Genomic DNA, 24,246 nt, shown 5'->3' on the forward strand with positions numbered 1-24,246 from the left:
TGGCCCATGTGGGGATCCAACCGGCGAGCTTGGTGTTATCAGCACTGCGCTTTAACCAACTGAGCCAACCGGCCGCCCCAAGTTTTCCTTTCTTGATTTTTGTCAACATGAAAAGGACCTTGTTACTTCAGTCATTGCTGCCTTAATTCTCAAAGGTAACTAACTTTATAACATTCTGTGAGGTGAGGGACAGGGATCATTTTATTCTGGGTCCTAGATACAGAGAATAAAAGAACGCGGGTGCTCTCGTATAGGCCTCTTTCTCTGCTGCCCCACACACCCTCATGGATATTCTTCTGCACTTGGTGCTGAGGACTACCTTTACTTTTCTCTCTCCCTTCAAGAGTAATCCATCTTTATCTCTTCAACCATGGTCTGTAAGAGGAAGATTCCCAAATCTGCATATCCAATTCTGACAACTTCCTGAGGCCATGTTATATAATGGCTAACCACTATTTTTACTTAGAAATTCTCACTGTCCTTTAAAATATATGCATGTACCTAAAAGCAAGCAATTCCCCTTCTAAAATCAGTTACTGCTGATGTCAGCATAATTCTCCTGCTCCCAAATTAAAAATCTTGGATTCCATCCTTGATTTCTCCATTTGTTTGCATCCCTCTTATAACTAAGAGGTTCCCAAATCCTGTCATTTCTCTTTTGCTGTGTTTCCATCATCTCCCCCATCATCCTCTCTTTCCATCCCATTGCCACTATAGTAGTCTAAGCCCTTACCACTTCATCTGGGCTGTCACAATGGACTCTCCCCTGATCTCCCTGTCTTTCTCCACACTTCTCCACTTTTGTCAAAATAAGCTTGGGTTTTGTTTTTATCCTATTATAGCAACGCTCAAAAACCTTCCATGGTTTCCCAGTGTCCTCAGGAAAAAGTCCAAACTCCTCAGGATGAGTATGAGTGTTCTGGGAAACCTCTCCCCAGGGCAACTGTGCATTCTTATCTCTACCTGGTCTCTGTAGGCTGACTTATCACCACTCTCTGCAGTCGCCTGCTCGGCCCTCCCTCTATTCTCACAGCGGTACCCCACCTGAATGTATTTCTTCCTAGTGAAATCCTAGCTGCAGTTCAAAACTGTACTTACTTTAGCTTTACGTCCTCTTTGAAGTCTACTCTCAGTCTAGCTCATAGGGATATCTCCATTTAGTCCCAAAACATTTTTAAAGTCTACTATAGATAAGGAACTGTAGGGACAACGTGACTATTCCTGACTCCCCACCAGCACTATTTATTGAGAACTTAAAATGTGCCTGATACAGTGCTAAACACTTTATACCTACTATCTAATTCGATCTTTACAAAAAATCTGTGAGGTATTTCACAGATGAGGAAAACGAGGCTCAGAGAAATTCAATGATTTTCCTGGGGTCACAGAGTAATGGGGCTGCTAGCTTTCATTGTGCAAGTTGTGAAGTGCACAAGTTGTGTGGTTATCCATAGATAAGCTGGTGGGTGAAAACTCAAGATAGTCTGATTCCAAACACTGTGTGCTCTTAACTGTTACATTATACTACCTCCCCATGGATCCGGCTAGCAGGGAAATCACTGTCTGAATTCCAGTTGCTATCACAAACATACATATTTCAAAGCTGCAAAATAGGATGCACTATTAGCAAGACAGAAAATTATTAATTAAGATGTCTGAAAAAGGGGTATATAGATGTTATGCTTATATCACTAATAAAACTATTTTTGAGGTTTTTACTGTTATTTCCTGAAAACATATCTAACTTTCCAGAAAGTAGAGCTCGTTAGGAACAAAGTATCTCCATAAAAACCTGCTAAACTAAACACATATTAAGCAACGTTAAAGGCAACATTGAAAATCAGAACAGTGGACCTTCTTTCCTTTTTTGATTTTTTTATAAGTTAAACAAGGCTCCATATTTCTCAGCCACTTTATTTCTCCCTCTTCTCCTAAAGGCATCTACATTTACTTGCTAGTCTCCTGTCCTAGTTTCCAGTGCCTACCGTCAAACCTCCCTTCTTTTGAGCTAGCCTGACTGCCAATGTTTTTTAATGTGTTTTCTCTAATAAAAGATGCCCCAGTTGACTCTTGATTCCTCTATACCAAATTATTAATACCTCCGTTAGCATCCCATAGTTGGTCTGCCCTATAAATATTGTGCGCTCAATATGTTTTTTGGTTCTGCAACAAAGTTGTAAAGTAGTGATCCTATTGGCATTCAGGATGCCAATGTTGTACAGAAAAATAATTTTAACAACCTTCATAAAAGTAGAACAGTGTTTAAAGGGCACTTGTGAGTCATATACATCTGATTTGTGGCTTACTCTGAAGCACTTACATTATTATTGTGAAGATAGTCAATTGCTCGAAGGATCTGGAAGAGGTATTTTCTAAGTCGTTTACTCTCTAGTCCATGACAATAATGTTGTAACTCATCTAATATTGTGTGGTCAATAAATTCAAACACCAAATGAATTTTCTTTTTCTGTCTAAAAACTTCAATCAGATTGACCAGGTTTTCATGACGAAATTGCTATTGACAAAAGAGACAGATTTTTAATAAATTATTTCATACACCATAATTTGTATATATAATATCTATATCATTTTAAAAAGCAGAAATATTCTCAGCTTCTTTTCCTCCATGCATTTCAACAGGAATTTCTCAACTGATTTGCTTACATTCCTATTTTAAGAAAATGTTCATCTGTTTCATGATTGATATTTATAGAACAAAGGGAAAGAGATTACTTCTTGTTAGCATTTGGTTGCTTATTAAAATAATTTAGAGTTCATGTACTTTAATGCAACTTGGTAAGCTGCTAAGAGACATCTTTCTAGTCTTTAACTTGGTTTGTGGTTAAATTTAACATCTGAAATTTAAAAGGTCCTTATATTTTCAAATGAGCATGGATTTCAAAGCCACTGAGTATGTGATCTGAATTCATAGAAATTAATTATTCTCTGAGTTTGGTCCTAAACTCTTTAAAGTAAAACCTAAGTTCCAAGCGGACATTATTTATTCATCCCAGTGGAACAAGAGTATCAAACTATCTAGAAACTTTTCAAATATATAAAATACCAATTTATAGGAAATTTACATAAACATGCAATTATTTGTGGGTACATTTTTGTTCTACTCTATTAAGCATTATTCTATTCTATCCTACTAGAGTAATATTCTAGTATTCTATTAAACAAAACATCTTTTTAGGCTGCTAACAATTACTGTTAAAATAATTTCAAAAGGTCAAAAATAATCTGTTGTCAGCTTAGAAAACAAATGAGGTTTAATATTTCATGCTGCTTATTCTATTTTTTAACACACTGACTTAATTATAATCAATTCTCAAATATTTAATTTTTTCAAATTACCAAAAATATTTATTCATTTGGCTAAAAATTAAGCGGTATATTTTCAATGTTGGATTCATTACAAAAGTATAGTTTTATGAAAACTATTTGCCTATATTCTAATGGCACAATATCAATTTTTCTACTTATCTGTATTAATACATAAACCAGCCTTTAAAACATGACAAATAGAAAAACATGCCAAAATATAATGCCAGATTCCTTTCCTATTTTTGCTCCCAATTTCCCCAGTTGGCCAAATGGCAAGTGCTGCAGCAACAAAATGCTGGCAGAGTGAAAAGAACTGACTGCTTTTGGACACTACAATATTAATCTTTCAGTAAGGAAAATTACTGGTTTCCTGTCCAGTCTTTTAAAGGCAAAGCAGTGAAGGGTTAATGTGAGTGAATAAGCACTAGGGAAGATCCACCCAGGGTAAGGATCCAGGTACTTTCTCAGATAAACCATGAAGCCCCTAGAAATGCTCCATTACCCCTTTTCAAGTTGTTTACTTTTGTTTTCCTTCATTATTAGACTTTTCTACAGATGCTCTCACTAATTAATTCTGTGATTTATTTAATGAAATTCTAGCAGATAAAAATTGAGTTCAATTTCATTCACTATGGCTATCTTTTCAGACTAAGAATGTTAATTAATCCAAGAAATCTGTTTTGTGGAATTAAACTAAAAGTTCTATAAGAAATAAACCAATACGAATAGTTAACGTGTCTCAAAATAGTCTGCATAAAAATAGTAATAGTAAAGTACATTTTTAAATTCATCTCTGTGTTCTTGCCACATATTGGTTTTTACAAAATGATTAAGTAGAAAAAAATAATCATGCAGCAGACTTGAAGAAAGTTAAATGCAGGAGACTTGAAGAAAGAGTGAAAGATATTGCCTGGGAAAAGTTCTCCTAATCAGATTTTCATAACAGTTACCTTACAGTATTATTATGTTTTAGGTTATCAGGCTAAGGAGTGGTATGTTTCACAAAATTATAACATCTTTACTGACTTTAACTTTCCTTGTCATTGTCTAGAAATAGAACAGTTCCAACAATCCATATATGCCTAATATATTTCATCTATTTAGAAAGCAAATCGATCTATCATATCTAATATACTTACAAAGAATATTATTTTTGTATCAGATAAAAATGAGAGTATGTTTTCTTTATCACATAAAACATCTAGACTACATTGTCTAAGTCATAAACCTTAAAGCATCTTGATAAATTCTAATATATAAAACACATATACATTTAAACATTTTTTTAATCGTTAGTTTTATAACCAATCAATCACCTAGAAATATTAATGCTCCTTTCTTCACACTCCAGAGTTCTTTGTCTGTGTTGACCTGTCATACCTACACAAAATTCTATTAATATCTTTCGCCCTGATTGCTCCTCATAATGCCCCCCATTTCTAAAAGCCTACTGGTCATCTTTACTTAAATGTATTCCTGTCACCTCAAATTCAACATTCCTAAAACTGAACTAGTTCCCAAACCATGTCTCTGTTGGGTCTTACATGTTTCTAATGATAGCACTCACCCAACCTCAAAGATGCCTTAGACTCCTCCCCTTCTACTTCCTTCTACACTCTTTCATGTCTTCTTTCGCAATATATTAGGTTCTAACTTTACTTTCCATTCAAATTGCTGTGTTCCAGCAAGGACCCTCACTACATTTACCAGTATTCCTGAATTAAACTCTTAACAAGCGTATTTTTATTCTCTCAGTCCTCTATTTTTTAACAATAGTGCCAGATTTATATTTATTGTTTCTTTGAATTCAAAACCTTCACCTCTTACAAAACCAAAATTGAACTCCTTAGCCCCAAAGACAAGGCTTTAAAACATGTCTCCAATTTACTTCTCTAATCTCACTTCTATTTCTGTGCAGGAAATGTTACAAGCCAATGTTTCTGCTCTTCCTCCTTTGTCCTGCTTTAGCCTCTCTGAGCTGATGCTATTCCCCTAACCTGTAATACAACAGTTTCTCCCTCTAACGTAAATCCTACACATCAGTTAAGGCCAAATTCATGTCTCAACTCCTCCAAGAAACCTTTCTCACCCAACAGGACTTTGTGTTAATTACTTGGCATTTATTATGAGCCACTTGTTATTCAGTTTTTTTTTTGTATGTCCTACTGTCTGAATAATGAAAGTCCTGAAGAACAGGTACTGTCTTTTACTTCACGATAGCTTCAGCATCTGGCACAATGCCTTGCACAAAGCAGACGTTTTTATTAAGTGTCGTATCTAGGATATTTCTTAATTATTATTTCACAATATTTGGCGTAACTTTTGTTACATTGTACTAAGCACATATATCTTGTATCGTTATAAAATTACAAAATGTAGACAACGAGGTGGGGTATCACACTTGTTTTTCTGGTAAATGTCTCACTATGTGTTAAGTGAAATATTCCATACATATGTTTTATTCCATAACAACTTCTCTTTTGACTTACAGAGAGCAATTAAGGCAAAAGAAGCAAACCTTTAGAAACTTTATTTCTCTCGTTGCAATTTTGTTGACAGATTTCTCTGGTTTCTCATAAAATATTTTAATGGCCACTATCTGCCCAGTATTCTTATGTTTACACTTCATGACTGTTCCATAACTTCCCTCTCCCACTTTTCCAAGGGTTTCATACATCTCCATTCTTATGCCCGGCTTCTTCTTCATAGAAATAAAGAAAGAAAATGTTAAACTTTTTATTTATTCAAGCTGGATAATGCATTTCCACAATAAACCAATACTTTAAAATACAGAAACAGAAAAAATAGCAATCTTTTCCGGTTTGTCTTTGAAAACTGTGAGCTCGGCTGTAAAGTGTCCTTGTGGGGCTCCAGCCCTCCCCAGAACTTCGGGAGCTTCCCGCTATCTCGGTTGTCATCAACACTAAGATTTAAGATTCTGTCACTATATGTCACCTACCCATCATGGGGGGTGGGGGGTGTCCTCACACTTCCAGTCATGCCCCAGATAAATATGAGGTTCCTGTAATACCGTCTGCAGTCGCCCACAGAACAGGCCCCGGAACCCAAGAAAACCTCGGTCTGGCGCGCTCTTCAAACCAGGTGTCTTAGGGTCCCGGACCAGTTTCTCTCCCCTCGCCCTGCAGACGACCTCGTCCCGGCAGCCACCGCCGCCTCAGCCCATTCTACAGTCCCGCGGGCCTGGCTCCGGGCGGGGCAACCCGACACCGACCCCACTCAGCCGGCCGGCCCCGCTGGCTCAGGCGGCCCACTACCATGGCAACGGTGCCGCTGGCCTCGCGCTCGGGGCCTAACGCGCAAGACCGGAACGTCGGCCGCACCGGCCTGACCCGGAAGAGAAAATGAGAAGACGCGGAAACGAATTCCCGGTGGACGCGAAGTGGAAGTTCGCTTGAGGGTGGGAGTGGGGAGTACGGGTTGCGGTTGATCAAATTGGGGCCTCCACACAAAGTTGACTTTGAGCGGAGACGGGGGCGGATTAGCATTTTGACTGCAGCGTGAATGACTGCAAATCCTCTACGAAAGGGGAACCGAGGCGGATTCTGGTCCAACCTGGGTCGCATATGCTCCCAGGCAGAACACCTGCTGCTTATGCTTGGTCATAAAAGGATGGCTGGTATCATTAAGTAGAGACATCTTGTAAAGTGAGACTTCCAAACAAGTCTGGTGTAATCGTAGTTTTCTAAGTTACCTAGTTATGTTCAAGCTGGATAATGCATTTACGAAATAAACCGATACTTTAAAATACAGAAACAGAAAAAAATAGGGATCTTTTCCACAGACCCCGTTTGTCTTTGAAAACTGAGTTCGACCTCAGCTATCGATATTAATCCCTAAAATAGGGATAAGATGGTAACTAAATCAACATTTCTTGAATACCTGAAATAATGAGTTTAAATTTGTTAGAACTCGTAGTAATCCCCCTTTTTAAAAAAGTTACTACACGTCAAAACTCCTTTGGGAAAGCAAATAATTCAAAGAGTTCTGCCACACACAGATTGACATACAAGGGCACAGGGAGGGGAAAAAAAGGCGGTTATCTAATTGCTTAAGAACTAGACATAGGGTTCTGCTGCAGTGACAGCCTCCAATGAATAACAAGGATATCACTGCAGGGAGTGTCCGGGTATTTCTTAGGGCTTTCATTTCTTTTTTTCTTTTTTTTTTGTAAAAAGAGTTAAATGTTAAAAGGCCAAATCTCACTATGCTTCCCCTAAATGAGAAAGCATCATTATTATCCAATAAATTCTACTCCAGTTGGTTCCACCCCACCATGCACGGTAAAATCACAGCTATCTACTTACTGGTCCAGGACCCTAAGATGTCTGGTTTGAGGAGTGGGCAGGATGGAGGTTTTCTTGGGTCCCAGGGCCTGATCTGTGGGTGACTGCAGGCAGTATTTTACGAACCTCATATTTGAGGGGATCATGGCAGGAAGTATGAGGAAAACACCCCTCATGATGGATAGGTGAGTTTTAAAAAGGCCCCACCCCCAGAGATCGTAATTTAAATGAGATAGGGTAAAGGAATTGGTATTTTAAAAGCTTCCCAGGTGTTTCTATGCTGTTAAGGTTTATATTGAGAGAGGAGTGGGAGAGGAAGAAGAAGAGGTGATCATTGGTTTTTGTTTATCACCAAAAAAAATTCAGAAATGTCTCCGTTTAAAAAGTTGTTCAACGTTGTTACAAAATACTGTCTAAGAATAAGCACATGTAAAGTAAATCTCATAGCGGGCCTTGACTTGCTGTAAGCGTATTTATTAAATATTTGTTCTGGGCTAAGTATTTGCAAGGGACAAGGCATGAATCAGAGTCTTTGCCCTCAGTGAGCTCACAGTTTAGAGATACAGAATCACTACAGTATAAGATTATAGCTTAAAACTATTCTTTCTACTGTTAAAGAAAAAAAATCACAGGCCCAAAGTAGCATCACCAGAAAGCCCATGATACCAAACCTAGATTTAATACCTTATTTAATTGCAGTTTCAACCTCTCCCAGGAACAGTCTTGACCACAAAATTCCAGAGTACCTTAGTTACCTAGAATTTTCTGGTCAACACCAATGAAATAATCTATCACGTGGGCCCTTTCCACCTCACCCTCGAAAACAAAGAGGCAATCTGCGTGATAAAAACCCTTCCGATTCTCTTCCCACCCCAAAAGATGTCTCTGCTCAAAATTAATCCTTTTCTTTTGTTAATACTGTGTTTCCCCGAAAATAAGACCTCGCCAGACATTCAGCTCTAATGTGTCTTTTGGAGCAAAAATATAAGACCCGGTATTATATTATATCTGGTCTTATAGTAAAATAAGACCAGGTCTTATATTAATTTTTGATACAAAAGACACATTAGAGCTGATAGTCTGTCTAGGTCTTATTTTCAGGGAAACACGGTAGCTCTTTTATCTTCTTCCTATAAAAACCTTCCGTTTTGTAAAGCCTCTCAAAGTGCCCTTCTAGTTGCTAGGTGGGACACTGCCCAATTCATGAATCGCTTGATAAAGCCAATTAGATCTTCAAATTTACTCTATTGAATTTTGTTTTTAACACTACAAATAGGTTATGGTAGGCCTGGTAACCAGGACAGCCAATGATTCTTGCTTAATACACTGCTATAACACTTTAAAGAAACACCTTCACTGATTTTGTTGAAAGTGTTCTTCATTTTGGAAAACCGTAAACTAGGTTTCCAAAACAATTATAAATTGCTAGATAAATGACATAACAGGGATTTTAAAAAAATTTTCTCTAGCATTTCACTGCATGTAACCCTACCAGTGTGTCTTCATCCTTAGCTAGGGAAGGATTAGGATTGCTATGGCAAGACGGCAAAAAAGTAAAAATAAGAATATCTAACTTTTGACTTAAAGAATCACATTTGTGAATGCACAGCAGGACCTATCGAGAGTTAGTCCTGGCTGACCTGATCACGAAGGCAGTTCCTAAAAGCAACAGCTGGAATTCAGGGTTAGAAGATAGGGAGGTACCAGGAAAGTGGGGAAAGTTAGCCCTCTCCGGTTCCATTGAACTTTGGGCAACTTGGGGCAATTCTAAGGTCCTTATTCTAGCCTCTCATTCCACTTTGGGCTGAAGTATTGAGAGTCCTCTCCAAGGGTCAGTACCTTTAAGCCCCGCCCTTGCCCCTTCCCACTGGGCTTTCTGGCACATTTGCACCTTATCTGTTGATATAGAAAACCTGAAATGAGTTATCCTGGCTAGATACCGTGTTTCCCCAAAAATAAGATCTAGCCGGACCATCTGCTCTAATGCGTCTTTTGGAGCAAAATTTAATATAAGACCCGGTCTAATATTAATGACCGGGTCTTATAGACCAGTCTTACTATAAGACCGGGTCTTATATTAATTTTTGCTCCAAAAGACACATTAGAGCTCACTGTCTGGCTAGGTCTTATTTTCGGGGAAACTGTATATTTATCCCCCCAAGATCTGAGTCATATTTTTAGGTTTCTTTGACAACCAACCTTCCATTGATGTGCTCTCATTGATGATGTGCTGGAGACCTCATCCCCACATTTATTGACAAATACAATGGTACCCCATCCTAGCCAAATCCATGGACTTGGACACATCCTCATATGAGGGCAGACCCATACAGGAAAAACAAAATTCTTAATTCCATATGGAGTGTGACTAAACCTTGGACAATCTACACCGTTCTTTTATCTTTGCCCAGACTTTCCAACCCTGGAAACCCTACTGCAATGTACATACATACACGCTATTGCATGGCCCTAAGGAAGTATTTCAGGGGATTTTACTTCCTATGGGCCTCAGTATTCAATCCTGCACTTATTAGAAAAAATGAAGGCCCCCATCACTCTTTCTTCTTCATGTACCAGATTTGATAAGCCATTGAACCAACCAGAGGGGATTTTAAATCCAAATTATTTTCGGCTCAGTTTTAAAGACTTAAGCAAAAGAAGTTTTGCTTCCACCACGACCTCTTCGATTGCCCTCCCTGTTCATAGGACGAAACAGATGGAAAACTAATAAAGGCATATGCCCGCCCTCAGCTCAGTCAATTTAACTACCTGCTTCATTGACCTGGGGGAGACTCAGATCCAGGAGACACTCTCAAGGGATCCGTTCTAATCGCGTCATAGGGACACGTGGTTCTAGATACTTCGCCCCCTCCCCCTCAGGGGTGGATTGTTGACAACTCCGCCAGCAGTCACGTGGTTTTACGTCATCCCTCCTCCTTTCCCTGAAATCTCCGACTTCGCTCGAGTCCCTCTCTCCCCACCCGGTCGGGCCTAAATTAATGAAAGGGGGAGAGACAGGGTGGTGTTTCGATTTTTCGGTGTCTCTTAATTCACAATTTCCAGCCTAAACACAAAGAAGACTAATTTTTCGATTAGTTCAGGCAGCCACGATGGATAGGGTCCTGCTGAAAGGCTACCGTACGAGCTCTCCTACGGCCTCTCTACGCCTCCTCCACCCCTCATTCTGTGGTAGTGGCGGAGGGCGGAGGGATCTGGAGGTGGCGGAGGGAGACGTCATTGCAGGGTTGTTTGTGCAGCCTCGGCGGCGGCGGTGACCCGCAGTGATTCGGCCGCCGCGCCGGGGGGTGGGGGGGCTGCGCGGGACTCTTTTCTTTCAGACTGACCGCGGGGTAGCTGGGGAGCATGTCGACCCCGGCCCGGAGGAGGCTTATGCGGGATTTCAAGCGGTAAGCCCTTCACCTTCGCCAGGATGGCTCCTCCCCAGACCTACGGGCCTGCAGGGTGGGGATCGGGATACCTTCCTCTCACGGTCCTAAGAGGGCCGACTGTGGGCCCCGCGGGACCGACGGAGGCCAGTTCTACCCCCCCGTTCGCACTTCCACAGCTTTGCTTGCTCACTCCTCTGACGTAAGACATTTCGATACCCCCTCCCCCCGCAAAAGTAAAAAGATGGCTGTGGGCTGTCTTAGGATTCCCCGCTGCCTGCTCGGGCCAGCTGCCCGACGTCTCGCCCTAGCGTTCAAACCTCACCCCCCCACCCCCACCCCTGCACCCGGCGGCGCCCCCTCCTTGTCTCCCGAAAACGAGCTCTTGGGGAAGCTTCTTTCCCTGCTTGCTGCACCAGTCAGCTTTGTTCGAGGGTCCTGCGGTCTCCTCGGAGGGACAGGGTTGGGGCGAAAAGCCACCCCACCCCCCCCAGTTCGTTCTGCAGTGAGGGTGGGGTCTGCAGCGCGAGATCCGGAGGTGGTTAACCCATCCTCCGAAACCCGACTCTCCCCCGTCCGCCTGAAAGGACCTTGAGAACTGGCTTAGAAACCTGGGACTCGAGCTGGCACCACCGGCTGCCAGTGCCTTCTGGAACTCAGCTCCGTGGCCTGGTGTATAAAGCCTATCTATAGCCTCCAAAGTCTGGAAAAATGCCTTCCCTGAGACTGCCGTTAACCTGATACTCCCTGGGCCTCCTTTTGTAAAATAGGGTTTTGTTGAGAAGTGTGGGGGTTAGTGAGGAGGAAGTGATTTTTTTTCTTTTCAGTTTACGTTTGATTGAATACTTGGAGGTACGGGAAAAAAATGACTGAAAAAACTTAATATTGAGATCCTCTGCACATTTTAAGTGTTTTTCATGGGAGACCTGCCTTGATTGAGATAAAATATCTAGTATAAAATTTTAGATTAGCCGCTCAGGAAGTAACCTCTCAACTTCACAATTAAACGTCGTAGGTGAGGCATTTGGAAGTTATTGTTTTGGGCTTTGGCCAATTTATCATTGAATATATTCGTAACTTTTCTTAGCCTTTGGTGGGCATCAAGCAGCCTAATTCCTCTAAGGCTTCTTCATCGTGGCCTAATCTGCTTGAGGTTCACTAAAAATAACCATTTTTATGTAGACTAATTTCAAAGTATTATACTGCATGACAATCACTGCATGTGTAATATATATAATGTAGCATTCATTTTTCACTGAGGTAACAGTCTTTAAAAGGAGATGCCCTATTTCGTGCATCTTCTGAAGCTTGAAATCAGTAGATTTCAGACTAACTCCCATGAATGAAATTCAAATAATAAAACTTCGTTTGTGTCCATTGTTACCCTGGTTTTCTTACTGTGATTCTCTGCTTTATTCTGAGTTGAACACATGGCACTTTTGCTAGTTTTCCAAGGGTCTCCAGGTTACGAGAATTTGACTATGACAAATGTTGGATGGTAGTAGCTTTCTATTGAGTCTTCTGAGCTGAGAGGTAAATTGAATGTTAGTGCCGAACCTCTAAAATAGGGACTGATAGGAAAACCTAAATGAAGCTTTGATTACTTTAAAAGCCATTGCCAATTGAAACAAATTGTATAAAGTAACTCTCCTGCCTAAAATTAGTTTCCTAATTAAATTGGATATGTGTTTTTAATAGTTTAGTGTTTACACTAGGATTTCGCCCATTCTCAGGAGTTTTTTTCGCTGTTCGTTCCCGAATCCGGAGATATAAACTGTTTTCTGTTCTCACAATGAACTGTTTCCACGAAGTGACAGCCAATACTACCAACCACCTGGGTTCAAGAAGCCGATTTTCCCGATTTCCTGACCAACTTTTCTTGGGATTGGAACAGAAAAGCAAAAAGAAAAAAAGTTCCTGAGAACAGGCGGGAATTCCCGCCTGGAAACCCTAGTGATAAATAGGAAAGATGTCTAAGATACATTGTGAGTAGTATGTTTATTTCCCATTGTGGGTATTACTGGGTTTAAGGAGCCCGTCTCCCCGATTTCCCGACCAACTTTTCTCGGGATTCAAGAATGGGAAAGCGAAAAAAATAATCACGAGAATGGGATGGGAATTCCTGCCCGGAAACCCTAGTTTACACTGAGGTTTTTTGTATTTTGGGGGGTGGGAGGAGGTTTGGTGGCCATGTTGCACAAATAGCTGTGGTTAGGACTCATACAGCAGCAAAATTGATGTTCTGTGAAAATACTTCTTGCAGTTGAGGTTTTTATTTTTATTTTTTTTGAGGGAAGCCTGTATACATTAGTTCTTGAAGAGATATCTTAATCTTGATGGTATTTGAAGAGGGATACTCCCAAACCCTTTGGAATTTTAGATAATTTATAGATAAGTGTATACCTGGTCTTTTTTCTTTCTTTTTTTTTTTTAAGTTACATGGTTTATTCCAGCTCAACACAAGGAAAAGAAAATGGTTTTATTTTGTGTTTCAAAGTAAATGGTATATAGGTGTTCTGTTTGGTCTTTTTTTCCTGGCTTTAATGTTCAACTTGTAAAATTACTACCTGGGGTTCTAGATTGCAAGAGGACCCACCTGTGGGTGTCAGTGGCGCACCATCTGAAAACAACATCATGCAGTGGAATGCAGTTATATTTGGGTGAGTTGAAGGATATAACGATTGATAGATGTGGTGATTCTGTAAGAAAAAAGTGTGTAACAACTAGGAAGAGAGGCGAAGGTGGAATGGGGATCTTACAGAAACTGCAAAGTAAATTAGAAAAATCATTTTGATAAGAGTTTTGGCAGTTTCATAAAATTTATTTGTGCTTTGGTGTTAATACATATCATTTTATAATGACTTTGGCTTTGCTGATAAAAATACCATTTGATACTAAAGGAGAAAAGATAAATTATTTTGTACAAAATGTACCAAGCAAATGTTCATGCTTTCATTCCACTGGAACTATAAAAAGGCTGGGAACCAAAAATTTGAGAACTTACACTGTGGCAAGAATTTAAATGAAAAATGTTTCACAGCCCAGTGTGAAATACAGGCAATATTGCGGGTTTGGTTCCAGACCATCACAATAAAGCAAGTCGTAATTTTCTTTCTTTTTTTTTTTTTTTTTGCTGGTGGAGGGCCTTGATTTAATTTGTAAAAAGGCAACATCTGTGAAGCACAATAAAATGGGATATAGCTGTAGCTGAATGGAGCCTTGTGAGAAGGCAGTCTTACATTTTACATATTATATAGTATATTGCATATTTGCATCTTTAATTTAAATTTTCCTTGTGCTTTTTCTTTGGCTTTCTCAAACTTGATCTTTTTTCTTTTACTCTTGTTAAACTAGGGTTTTGTACTAAAACTTTACATGGTAATACTTTTTAAACAGAATTCTGAGTTGCCACTAAATCAGTTATGAGTCTACCTTAAAAACTAGTGAAAAAAAATAGCGTAGTTCATTCACCCTTCTAAAGTAAAATGATTATATTAAATTCAGGCTGTTAACGGGCCTATCTGAGATCCTGAATATGCCTTGCAAGTAATGACTAAATTTCATGCTGTTGCTTAGGAAAAATGAAATTGGGGTTCGGAGGCAAGGAAAAGATTGGAGCAAAAGAAACTGGCTTTCTTGGTGATTTCAGTTTTGTCTGTCCAGTTTGAACAAGAGATAATGCTCTGTTGAAAAGCAGAACACTGCTTTGGTGTCATAATTATCTTAAAGGGTATTGATTTCCATTTTACTGATGTAAATTGAAAATGGGACATTCTCCTAACACATATATTTACAAAATGATTGGTTGTTATTTATGAACTGAATTTTTTTTGTGCTAAAATAATGGCTTTATTTTTGGGTGTTTTTTTTTGTTTTGTTTTGTTTTTTTTTTATAAAACCACCCTAAAAGGAAAACTTAGAAAATGAAAGTTACCCTTTATACTTACTTCTATAAAAATCTAGGGCTAAGGTGATATTAAACTAACAACATCTTAAAGACTCCACAAATCATCCGAATGAGACCCTCTTTCTCTGTGTGAGTTTATCCTTTCCACTCTTTAAAATCAGGAAAAAGCAGAATGAAGGAATGAAAAACTGTTTTTAACCAGAAATTTTCTTGTTTTCAGACCAGAAGGGACACCCTTTGAAGACGGTAAGTCGTTCTCATTATGCTTTCTATAGTATTAGGCTTTTTTCAGTAGAAAGTTGTAACACCAATGTATCTACTTAAAATTATTTTCTGTTGTTAATAGGTAAAATTAAAACTAAATGCTACTAAGTTATAATTTACAAAGGACTTTCTTTCTATATCAGGTTGATCACCTCTGTTGCCAGTTAACTCTGTTACTTTGATTATTTAGTTACAGAACTGTAAGTGTAGATGGTAAGATCTATGTTGAGAATAGTTATAAATTTTGATGGCCTTGTAGCATGCTAGTGATGTCTCTGAGATAAACACCAGGAGAATGAGTGATCATGCATTTTATTAACTTTGTTATCTGTATTGACAGGATGTTGAGCTGAAATTGTTCTTAAATATACATAGCTAGCTACTTGTAGCATCACATACAGCTAGCATTCAACATCCATAAATAGTATTCTGCATAATCTTTTGCATCTTAAATTCAGTATGTTCACCAAGAGCCACGAAAATGGAAACCTAGTTCTAATACGTTATTTATAATTGAGCTTCTCAAATTGATTTTAACCAGGTATTTAGTTTTCCCTAATTATAGCATGTTTAAAAAAAAATTGTTAAACTGGTTTGTTTTTAATATCAAAATGGCTTCAGCATTAACCCATCAAGGGTATTTGTACAAAGATACTGATTGCAGCACTATTTTTAAGGAGATACCCTGAATGCCCAATAGGGGAAATGGATAGCAAATTATAATATAGCTGTGGAATATTGTGTACCTGTTAAGGAATAAGGTAGATCTGGACATGACAACATTGCAGAATGATGTATATTGTAGTGTCACATTTTTAGTAAGTACATACATGCAAGTGTGTGTGTGTGTGTGTGTGTGTGTGTGTTTTAAAAGCGTTACGTACCACACTATTATCGGTGGTTACCTCTAGGTCAGGATAAAAAAGAGAAGCACTTAAATACTTGGGGTTTTTAGTCTATACCAGGGCGTTCTTGAAATTGGTCCATAAACCTCTTAAGGTCCCTGAGACCTTTTCCGGAGTTCCATGTGATTAAAACTGTCTTCATACCAATACTAAGACACTATTTGCCATTTTCGCTGTACTGACATTTGCACTGATGGTACAAAAGCATTAGTGACCAAAACGACCTAAGCAGTTCAGCATCTTGGCAATAAATCAAGACTGTGGCACCAAACTGTACTAATACTCATATTCTTTGCATTTTAAAAGACGTAAAGTTTCACTTACAAATGTCTGATGAAAAAGTAGAAATTAATTATTACTAAATTTTGACCCGTGAGTATATACCTTTTTAATATTCTGTGTGATGAAATGGGAGGTATGCATACGGCACTTCTCTTATGTGCCAAAGTGTGATGATTGTCTGGAGGAAAAGCACTTCTGCAGTTGTTTGAGTTGCAACTTAAACTACTGCTTTTTTCATGGAACATTTTTTAACTTGAAAGAATAACTGACAGACAAACTATGATTGTTTAGATTTGAGTACTTGGCAGACATTCTCAAAAGTGAGCTGTTAGGTCAAGGAAAGCCACTGACAGTATTTGTTGCTGCTGATAAAAACGGCGGCTTCCCAAGACTTTTAAGACTTCAGATGTGATTTTTTTGATGGTATATAATGGAATATGGTGACATTTAGAAGGTTTGTATAACAGTGAACCAATTATTTTCCAAATGACCGATGTATAATAGAAAATTATGGATTGATAAAAGATTTATGCAATGTGCAACAGCTTTTAATGTAACTGATGCAGAAGGTTTATATGGTTTCAGATTCTGCATTGCAACTAACCTTTAAAAACCTACCATTTCTTTGGTATAATACCAAAAAATATCTGCAGTTATCTGAAAAGACTATGAAAATGCTCCTTTTTCATTTACATGTTTGTGTGATGCTTGATTTTCTTCCTGTGCCTCCACCAAAACAGCATATTGCAACAGATGGAATGCAGAAGTAGCTAAGAGACTCCAGCTGTCTTTTGTTAAGCCAGTCATTAAAGAGAATTGCACAAATGTAGAACAGTGCTTCACTTCTCGCTAACTTGGGGGAAATATAGCTATTTTTTCAATAAATGTTACTTGGATTAAAGTGTAATGAATGAGTTTATAGTTATTAATGATACATATTTTAAGATTTTCTGAGTATAGAAAATTTCTAATACAACATGTCAATTGTTACAGCCAGTGGTGTGCTAGAGGCAACTTATACCAATTTGTGAGCACAGATTGTTAAAAATTTGGGGAATTTTTACAAGCTGGTTATTAGAGACCCAATATTTTAAAATGAAAGTATTTTTTATTTTTGGTGGAGATATCATAAAATGGTATGCTGTGGCATGCATCTCTTCCCAGCTTCACGTTCAGTGATTTCATATTGGAAGCTTGGTGGTGGTTGGGGGTAGGAGTGTAAAAGGGGTCTTGGGACCCCATAATATAGGGGGAAAAACCCTAAAACTTAAAAATAGCTTTTTCGAATTTGTGTTTGCCTGTAAAAATGTGGTACATTTTTGTAATTAAAAAATATTAAAATATAAGCTTTAAAAATACATAATTAGGTATGAGGCTGTCTCCACTAATTGTATATTTCATAGTACCTCTATTAATATATCAAAATATGAAATAGATACCACCTTTGATTTTGATTATATCTTTGGCTTCCCTAATCCCAAATTTCTAAATAAAAAAAAGTAAAGAAGAGTTTTTGTATACCAAATATATGACCAGTGAAGAAGATAAAATATAAAATATTTTACCTCTAATCTTGGTAAACTGAAATCAGGAATTTATAATTTAGATTCACCAAGGGTTTTTGTTTTTAGATTATTTTTTAAAATGTATTTTCAGTTATAGTTGACATACCTTCTTTAAAACTGCATTGGTAAAATAAGGAAAGCATCCTGTACAGATCTGGAGTGGTTTAAACTTTTACTGACTTCATTAGAAATAAGTCTCAACTTACTGTATATGTCCAAGGGGTTGTAGTTAGAGGTCTCTCCATCCTTACTTGAATTAACCTCAAAATTAAAGGGCTCTAAAAAGACAAACCCAAAACCATTGTTATTTCTGCAGAGTGGAGTTGGAGTTGAGAGTTCGTAACTTTTTTGTTTGGTATGAACAGATTGACTTTGTTACAAATGCATATTTTTTAAAATGTCTGTGTCTTTATTGGCCATAAAATACTAATATAGACTGACCAAAATCTACCATGTTGGTCTATAACCAGCAATAGTAGCCAGTTACACTAATGCTTACTGATTCTTGGCCTATTTAAGTGAAGGGATAGTATGGGGACAGAATAGACCTTTCATATTAGCACCCATGCCTCTAATCCTTTGTCATGTAGTAGTCACCCTCTCTCAAAATCTTCTGGGCACCCCTTTCTAAGTTATAATAAACTATCCGTAGTTCCCCAAATATGCATTTTAAGTTTTAGTAGCTAGGGCCCAAATTGCCTTTTAAAAATATGACAGTTATCATTTTCACCCATAGTACATGAAAGTCTGAGTTCCCCAAGTGCTTGTCCATACTGCGTGCTAACGGTCTAACGTAAATAGAAGTATATTACTGTGTTTAATGTGCTAAGTTAAAGTTGACATTCATTTTTGTGTGATTGTACAAAAACCAATATTGTATCGGGAATTGATTGATGAAGAGATTAAAAAGTTATGCTTGCCTTTACTATAATTATTTTGGTTTGTTTTCTATCTAGGTACTTTTAAACTAGTAATAGAATTTTCTGAAGAATATCCAAATAAACCGCCAACTGTTAGGTTTTTATCCAAAATGTTTCATCCAAATGGTAAGTAGCAATTTATTAGACTTTGCAAATGTTAGAGGGGGAAAAAAAACGTCCTTCCTTTTAGGTCTTGCCTCATACTTCTCACTCTTAGGACCCACTTGTAGATGTTTTCATGTCACTGTTAGCCACGTTTTTGTAGTCTGGAATCTTACCAAGATTCCAAATTTGAGGTAACATTGTTTTGTTTTAATAACTTCTGATTTTAAAGTAATACCTATCTGTAAAAATACGAAAGATACCAAAAAGAATGTTGTCGCTTAAAATTTAGCTTTTAAAAAATACAAAAAATGATTGTACAAATTTGGTATCATGTTATATGTAAAGTTAATTTTTTTTATATGCTATGAACATTTTCCCTTATTAAATACTCTTTTGCATCATTCTTAATGGCTGCAAAATGTTCTGTAAATATGAGTTTACCATAATTTAATCAGTGTGTGTCCAGTTGGTGATGAAAAGCACTTAACATTCTTGAAAATAAATCTTTTCAAATACCTATGAATATTTCTTTAAAATGAGTTTTTAGAAGTGGGATTACTGGGTCAAAGGTATGTAAATTTTTTTAAGGCTTTTGAAAATAAGTTTTTCATTTTTTTCTCTTGTTTCTATTTTTCTTTTTAGAAGTTTTTTTTACTATTTTTTATAAATGATTGCAGAGTGACCCTTTTATAATTAAATTGGCTCTTCCTTGACTTTTTACTATTCTATAATATTTATATTCCTGGATTATAAATAGCTATGTAAAGGACTTATTTTCTAAAATATTTGAGCTGTCTTTCCTTTTTGAAACCTTTGCTCATTTAAGTGCGGTTTTCCCCATCAGTTAACCTACTTTCAGGAGTAACATTTTCAGAGATCCTCTTGAGTATATTTGATCTAATACTGCAGACTACATATGCTGGCGATAGGCAGACAGAGCTTTCTACTCAAAGGAGAGGTGTTTATGTGTCTAGCATCAGTGTGACTTCAATAATACATTTAATTGCTTTTTCCTTCCAGTTACCTTTTTTTTTAAGCCAAGACAGGTTTACTTTTACTTTTTGTTTCTGTTATGGGGGAAATTCCCAAGACACTTACAATTTATTCCACTGTAGCTTTATCTGGCTTAGACTTGGTATTCAATCAACCCAAATTGTAATAAGGGGGCTCTGTAAATCAAGGTGGGATTCACTGTAGAATGTGCAGGAGATATATGTGTATAGGTGTAAGATTCTCAACCTTAACTAATTTATAGGGAAACAGTGTATTAGGTTATTTTTCATCCTTTCATATTAATAACATGGTTTCCTTTTTTTCTGTTATCAGTACTTTTTTTTACTATTTACTTTTTTGTTTAAACATCTTAATTGAAATATAATTCACATACCATGCTATTCACCATTTAAATTATGCAGTTCAGTAGTTTTTTGTATATTCACTGAGTGGTGCAACCATGACCATAATCAATTTGGGGATATTTTTATCAGCCTCTCCCAAAAATCGCATGCCTGTTAATAATCACTCCCCATTTCTCCTAACCCTCTAGCACTAGGCAACCACTGATTTATTTTCTGCTTTTATAGATTTGCCTATTCTGGCCATTTCATATAAATGGAATCCTATAATATATGCAGTTCTTTGTGACTAACTTCTTTCAGCTAGCAAGCCCGCATCTGTACTTCATTTCCTTTTATTGCTGAATGGATATACTGTATTTTATGTTTGTCAGTCGATGGATGTTAACTTTTTGGTTTCTTCTCAAAAATAGTTACTAATTTAAAACTTTAAAATCATTTTATACTTTTATGAGTTTTACAGAGGTGATAGTTTTTGCTTTGGGCTTACTAAGTTTGATGTTCCTATGGGGTAGACAGTAAGTAGTTGACTATACTGCTTTTAAGCTGAGACTTAGAATCTGATCGAAAGCTAACAATTCTAAGTACTTAGCACATGGATAAATTGAGGCCACTGGAGTAAAAATAACATTGCCCAGAGGGTATGTAAAGGGTAAGAAGGAAGAGGACTGAGGATAGAGCCCTGTGAAATGACAGTATTTAGGTATAATTTGCCTCCTCTCTCTCCAAAACTGCACTTACTTCTTTTTTTATGTAGAATGATCTGGCTTGCTCCATGAAGCTTTCCACAATTTGGCAGTATCTATGACATTTAAATGCATTTACCCCTTGTCAACACAAGCAGTTCTACTTCTGGAAATTTATCGTACTGATAGTCTTGCAGGTGGATAAAAATTTATGTTCATTGTTTGTATTTTCATATAATCAGTTCAAAAAGAAATAAGCCTCCCAAATGTTAAAGACTTCTAAAATATATTAATCACTTGATTTTTATTTTTTAATTATAAAAGGAATGCATAGTCATTGCAAAAACAAATCATAAAATACATGAAAAGGTAAAGAAAATAAAGATAAGAACCTTCATACTTCTAGTACCTACAGATATCCTCTACTTACATTTTGGCATTTAGTCTTACAAGTATATTTGTAACTGCATATACTTCAAAGAAAAATATTTACGTATAAGTGTTTACAAAAAAATGGAAATATCCATGAACATTTGTAAATAAAACTTTGCATGTCTGTGATTATTCATTTTAGAATAATTTCTGGGAGTGGAATTGCTGTATGAAAAAATAAATTTTGAAGAGCTTTATTTAAGAATATGTGGAAATGTGAAATTTAAACAGATTTGTTACATGGCATGTGTTAAAAAAAAAAAAGTTTAACTCTCAGCCTCCTGATGAAAAGGTACAAAATAAGAGACCTTAATTTTAAGACTGGTTTTCCTGTGAGACAAGAGGGGATTTACTTATTTTCTAATGTTCAAAACTTCTGACTGGGCCAAGCATTCTGTTTGTGGTAAAGATTTAACTGTTAGATATGACAAAGTTAATATATGTAACCAGTTTCAGTGTTGTCTTTACAGTGTATGCTGATGGTAGCATATGTTTAGATATCCTTCAGAATCGATGGAGTCCAACATATGATGTATCTTCTATCTTAACATCAATTCAGGTAAGTGTATGTTAAGATACATCATGATTTTTCAAAATTCTGTGGGACACAATCAACTCCGTTAGCAATCTAAAGACCAAGTGAGCAAACTCTAACCTACCTTTGTAGCACCCAGGTAACTAATGGCAGAGTTCAGATAAAAACCCATGATTTTCAGATGACTGGTCTGCTTTCTCATTAGTGACCACGTTAGGTCAGATACACAGTCATTTTCCTGATCATGTATCAGTAAAGTGTTCTCCTAGGTCAAGTATTGTTCGTGCCCATGAAGCATAGCCAAAGGTTGTGGAGAGGAGTGAAAAATCTTGAGGACAAATAAAGATGATTGCTTAGAAAAATCATAGGGACCTCAAGAAACTGCCAAGTGCAGAGAAGCATTGAGGATGTTGCCCCATCCAAGAAATTCCATTTCAAAAAAAGGAAGTAATGTCACTATTTATATAGCCAAAGCACTTTGGCAGAATATTTCAGAGTTGACCTTGAGTGAGTTTTGTGGACATGTGGAGTGAGGGACGTTTTAGTTATGTGGATTTGAGAAGAGCACATGTAACATTTTGGTTTGTGACCTTTTTAAAGCTTTTTCTATCACACTTCTGCTTTTATTGAGGTCATCTTTGTGAACATTGTTTGTAACCTTTTTATTTCATTCCTGGCTGGTAGATTAAAGGAAACAAGATCACTACCCACCTTACTGTCAGACAAGTGCCAAGTAACCACAATAATAGTTTAACTTTGGAAATGTTAGTTGTTAAGCTATTTATAGGTATGGTACTTAACCAAATCAAGCTGCTTATTTCTTGGTTTAATGTATTAGTATGCTAATGAATCTGGTTCTTTTCCAGTTTCTTTTAAATTAGAAATCTTAAGGCAATTGAGCTGTTTGTTTTAGAAGATTCAGTTCACTAGCAGCAGAAAACTTATCATATTATCAAGCTATTTCTGAAAGTATTTAGACTTAAAAATATGTAAGACATACTAATTTCTGCCATTTCTTTATTGGATAATTTCTGTTGTTTTTTATAGCTTCTGTGCTCCTTTACAACCTATGTTAATATAAAGAATAACTCTGCTTACATCCTAGGTTTGGACTAATAGGAAAAAAAAAAGAATAACTCTGCAAATCTCTTTTTCTTTCTCTCTTTCCTTCCAGTCTCTGCTGGATGAACCGAATCCAAACAGTCCAGCCAATAGCCAGGCAGCACAACTTTATCAGGAAAACAAACGAGAATATGAGAAAAGAGTTTCAGCCATTGTTGAACAAAGCTGGAATGATTCATAATAGACAACTGGTCTGTTAATCTTTTTCATCATTGTTGTGTATAATTTACCTCTCAGTAGAAAGGCTAACAAATTTTAAGTGCCACCGGTTTTAAGGATTCTGCAGAAAAAAAAGTCCTTCAGTTTAGAACCTACAAAAGCTTGTGTATCTTGATTAATGTACTTTTTATTGCATGGTGTGAACTAAGTTATTGCTTACATAAATTTGTAATATATCCTGTTTGTATTTTTTTCCAAGTGTATAATGTTGGTGTGGAGTTTTCATGACAGAATATACACATTTTGTAAATCTGTACTTTTTTCAAATATTGAATGCCTTATTTTTGAATTCTTTAGATTTTTAAATTGGAGAAAAGCACTTAAAGTTTTTTATATATGAATATTACATGTAAAGCTGTTAAAATACATAACTTCAGTGCAAGAGACTTTGTCACTTATTTCCTTACTGTGCAGGAGGGGTTAATAAGTCTCTAGCTCTCCATCAATTGATAGTTTCATTTCCAATTTCAAAAGAACAAATTTGTTTTATCAAGAAATTCTTCAAATTTGATTACAAACACCAATTGTAATCTCAAACTTTATTTTGAATGCACCTCTATTAGTTTCAGTTGAGCAATTAGACATAACTGGTTTGATTCTACCCAAAGCTGTACTTAGGACACTTGTTAGTTACTGTTTCTCCATGCACTACTTACTGTTAAACTGTACCTTTTGTGATTCCACAATTTGCACCTCTACCGTGAGCAGAGAGCTGATACAGTTTATTTTGCTGCTTGATAGCACTTTAAAAGAGTTTTGATAATGAAGAAAGACCATAAACATTTACCAAAAATCTATACCCCAGTATTAACAATGAATAAGAATTAGTGGCATTGGTTTGAGCAAGACACATATTTGGAAGGACTCTTGGTTTAATTTAAATATTGGAAAACTGCCTTTTAATGCAATTGCATATCTGTTTATTCTGGGAA

At 36.9% G+C, this 24,246-nt stretch overlaps 2 protein-coding genes across 6 annotated transcripts in view; one reads left to right on the forward strand and one right to left on the reverse strand.

The window, feature by feature from the left end:
* Window positions 1–7,190, reverse strand: part of CDKL3 (cyclin dependent kinase like 3) — a 61,421-nt gene extending 54,231 nt beyond the window's left edge. For 2 of the 5 annotated variants that reach the window (XR_012489786.2, XM_074313519.2), the window contains exons 1-3: window positions 6,287–7,187; window positions 5,846–6,028; window positions 2,321–2,515 (exon numbers count right to left, since the gene is read on the reverse strand). Coding sequence is in view for 4 of the 5 variants with exons in the window: in XM_074313519.2 (XP_074169620.2) it covers window positions 2,321–2,515; window positions 5,846–6,010 (360 nt within the window). In the remaining variant the exon portion in view is untranslated. Of the gene's footprint in view, window positions 1–2,320; window positions 2,516–5,845; window positions 6,029–6,286 lie in introns of all 5 variants that reach the window. The other 3 variants (XM_074313517.2, XM_074313518.2, XM_074313520.2) reach the window with 3 other exon arrangements.
* Window positions 7,191–10,589: 3,399 nt separating this feature from the next.
* UBE2B (ubiquitin conjugating enzyme E2 B) lies at window positions 10,590–23,696 on the forward strand. Its single transcript, XM_019740296.3, has 6 exons — window positions 10,590–11,038; window positions 13,597–13,677; window positions 15,145–15,170; window positions 18,897–18,986; window positions 21,909–21,997; window positions 23,148–23,696. The coding sequence occupies exons 1-6, from the start codon at window positions 10,995–10,997 to the stop codon at window positions 23,274–23,276; spliced, it is 459 nt and encodes a 152-aa protein (XP_019595855.1). The 5' UTR covers window positions 10,590–10,994; the 3' UTR covers window positions 23,277–23,696.
* Window positions 23,697–24,246: the final 550 nt, after the last annotated feature.

This window comes from Rhinolophus sinicus, chromosome 5, assembly GCF_057876585.1.
Source record: "Rhinolophus sinicus isolate RSI-liver-muscle chromosome 5, RSI-T2T, whole genome shotgun sequence".
Classification (NCBI taxonomy): Eukaryota; Metazoa; Chordata; class Mammalia; order Chiroptera; family Rhinolophidae; genus Rhinolophus; species Rhinolophus sinicus.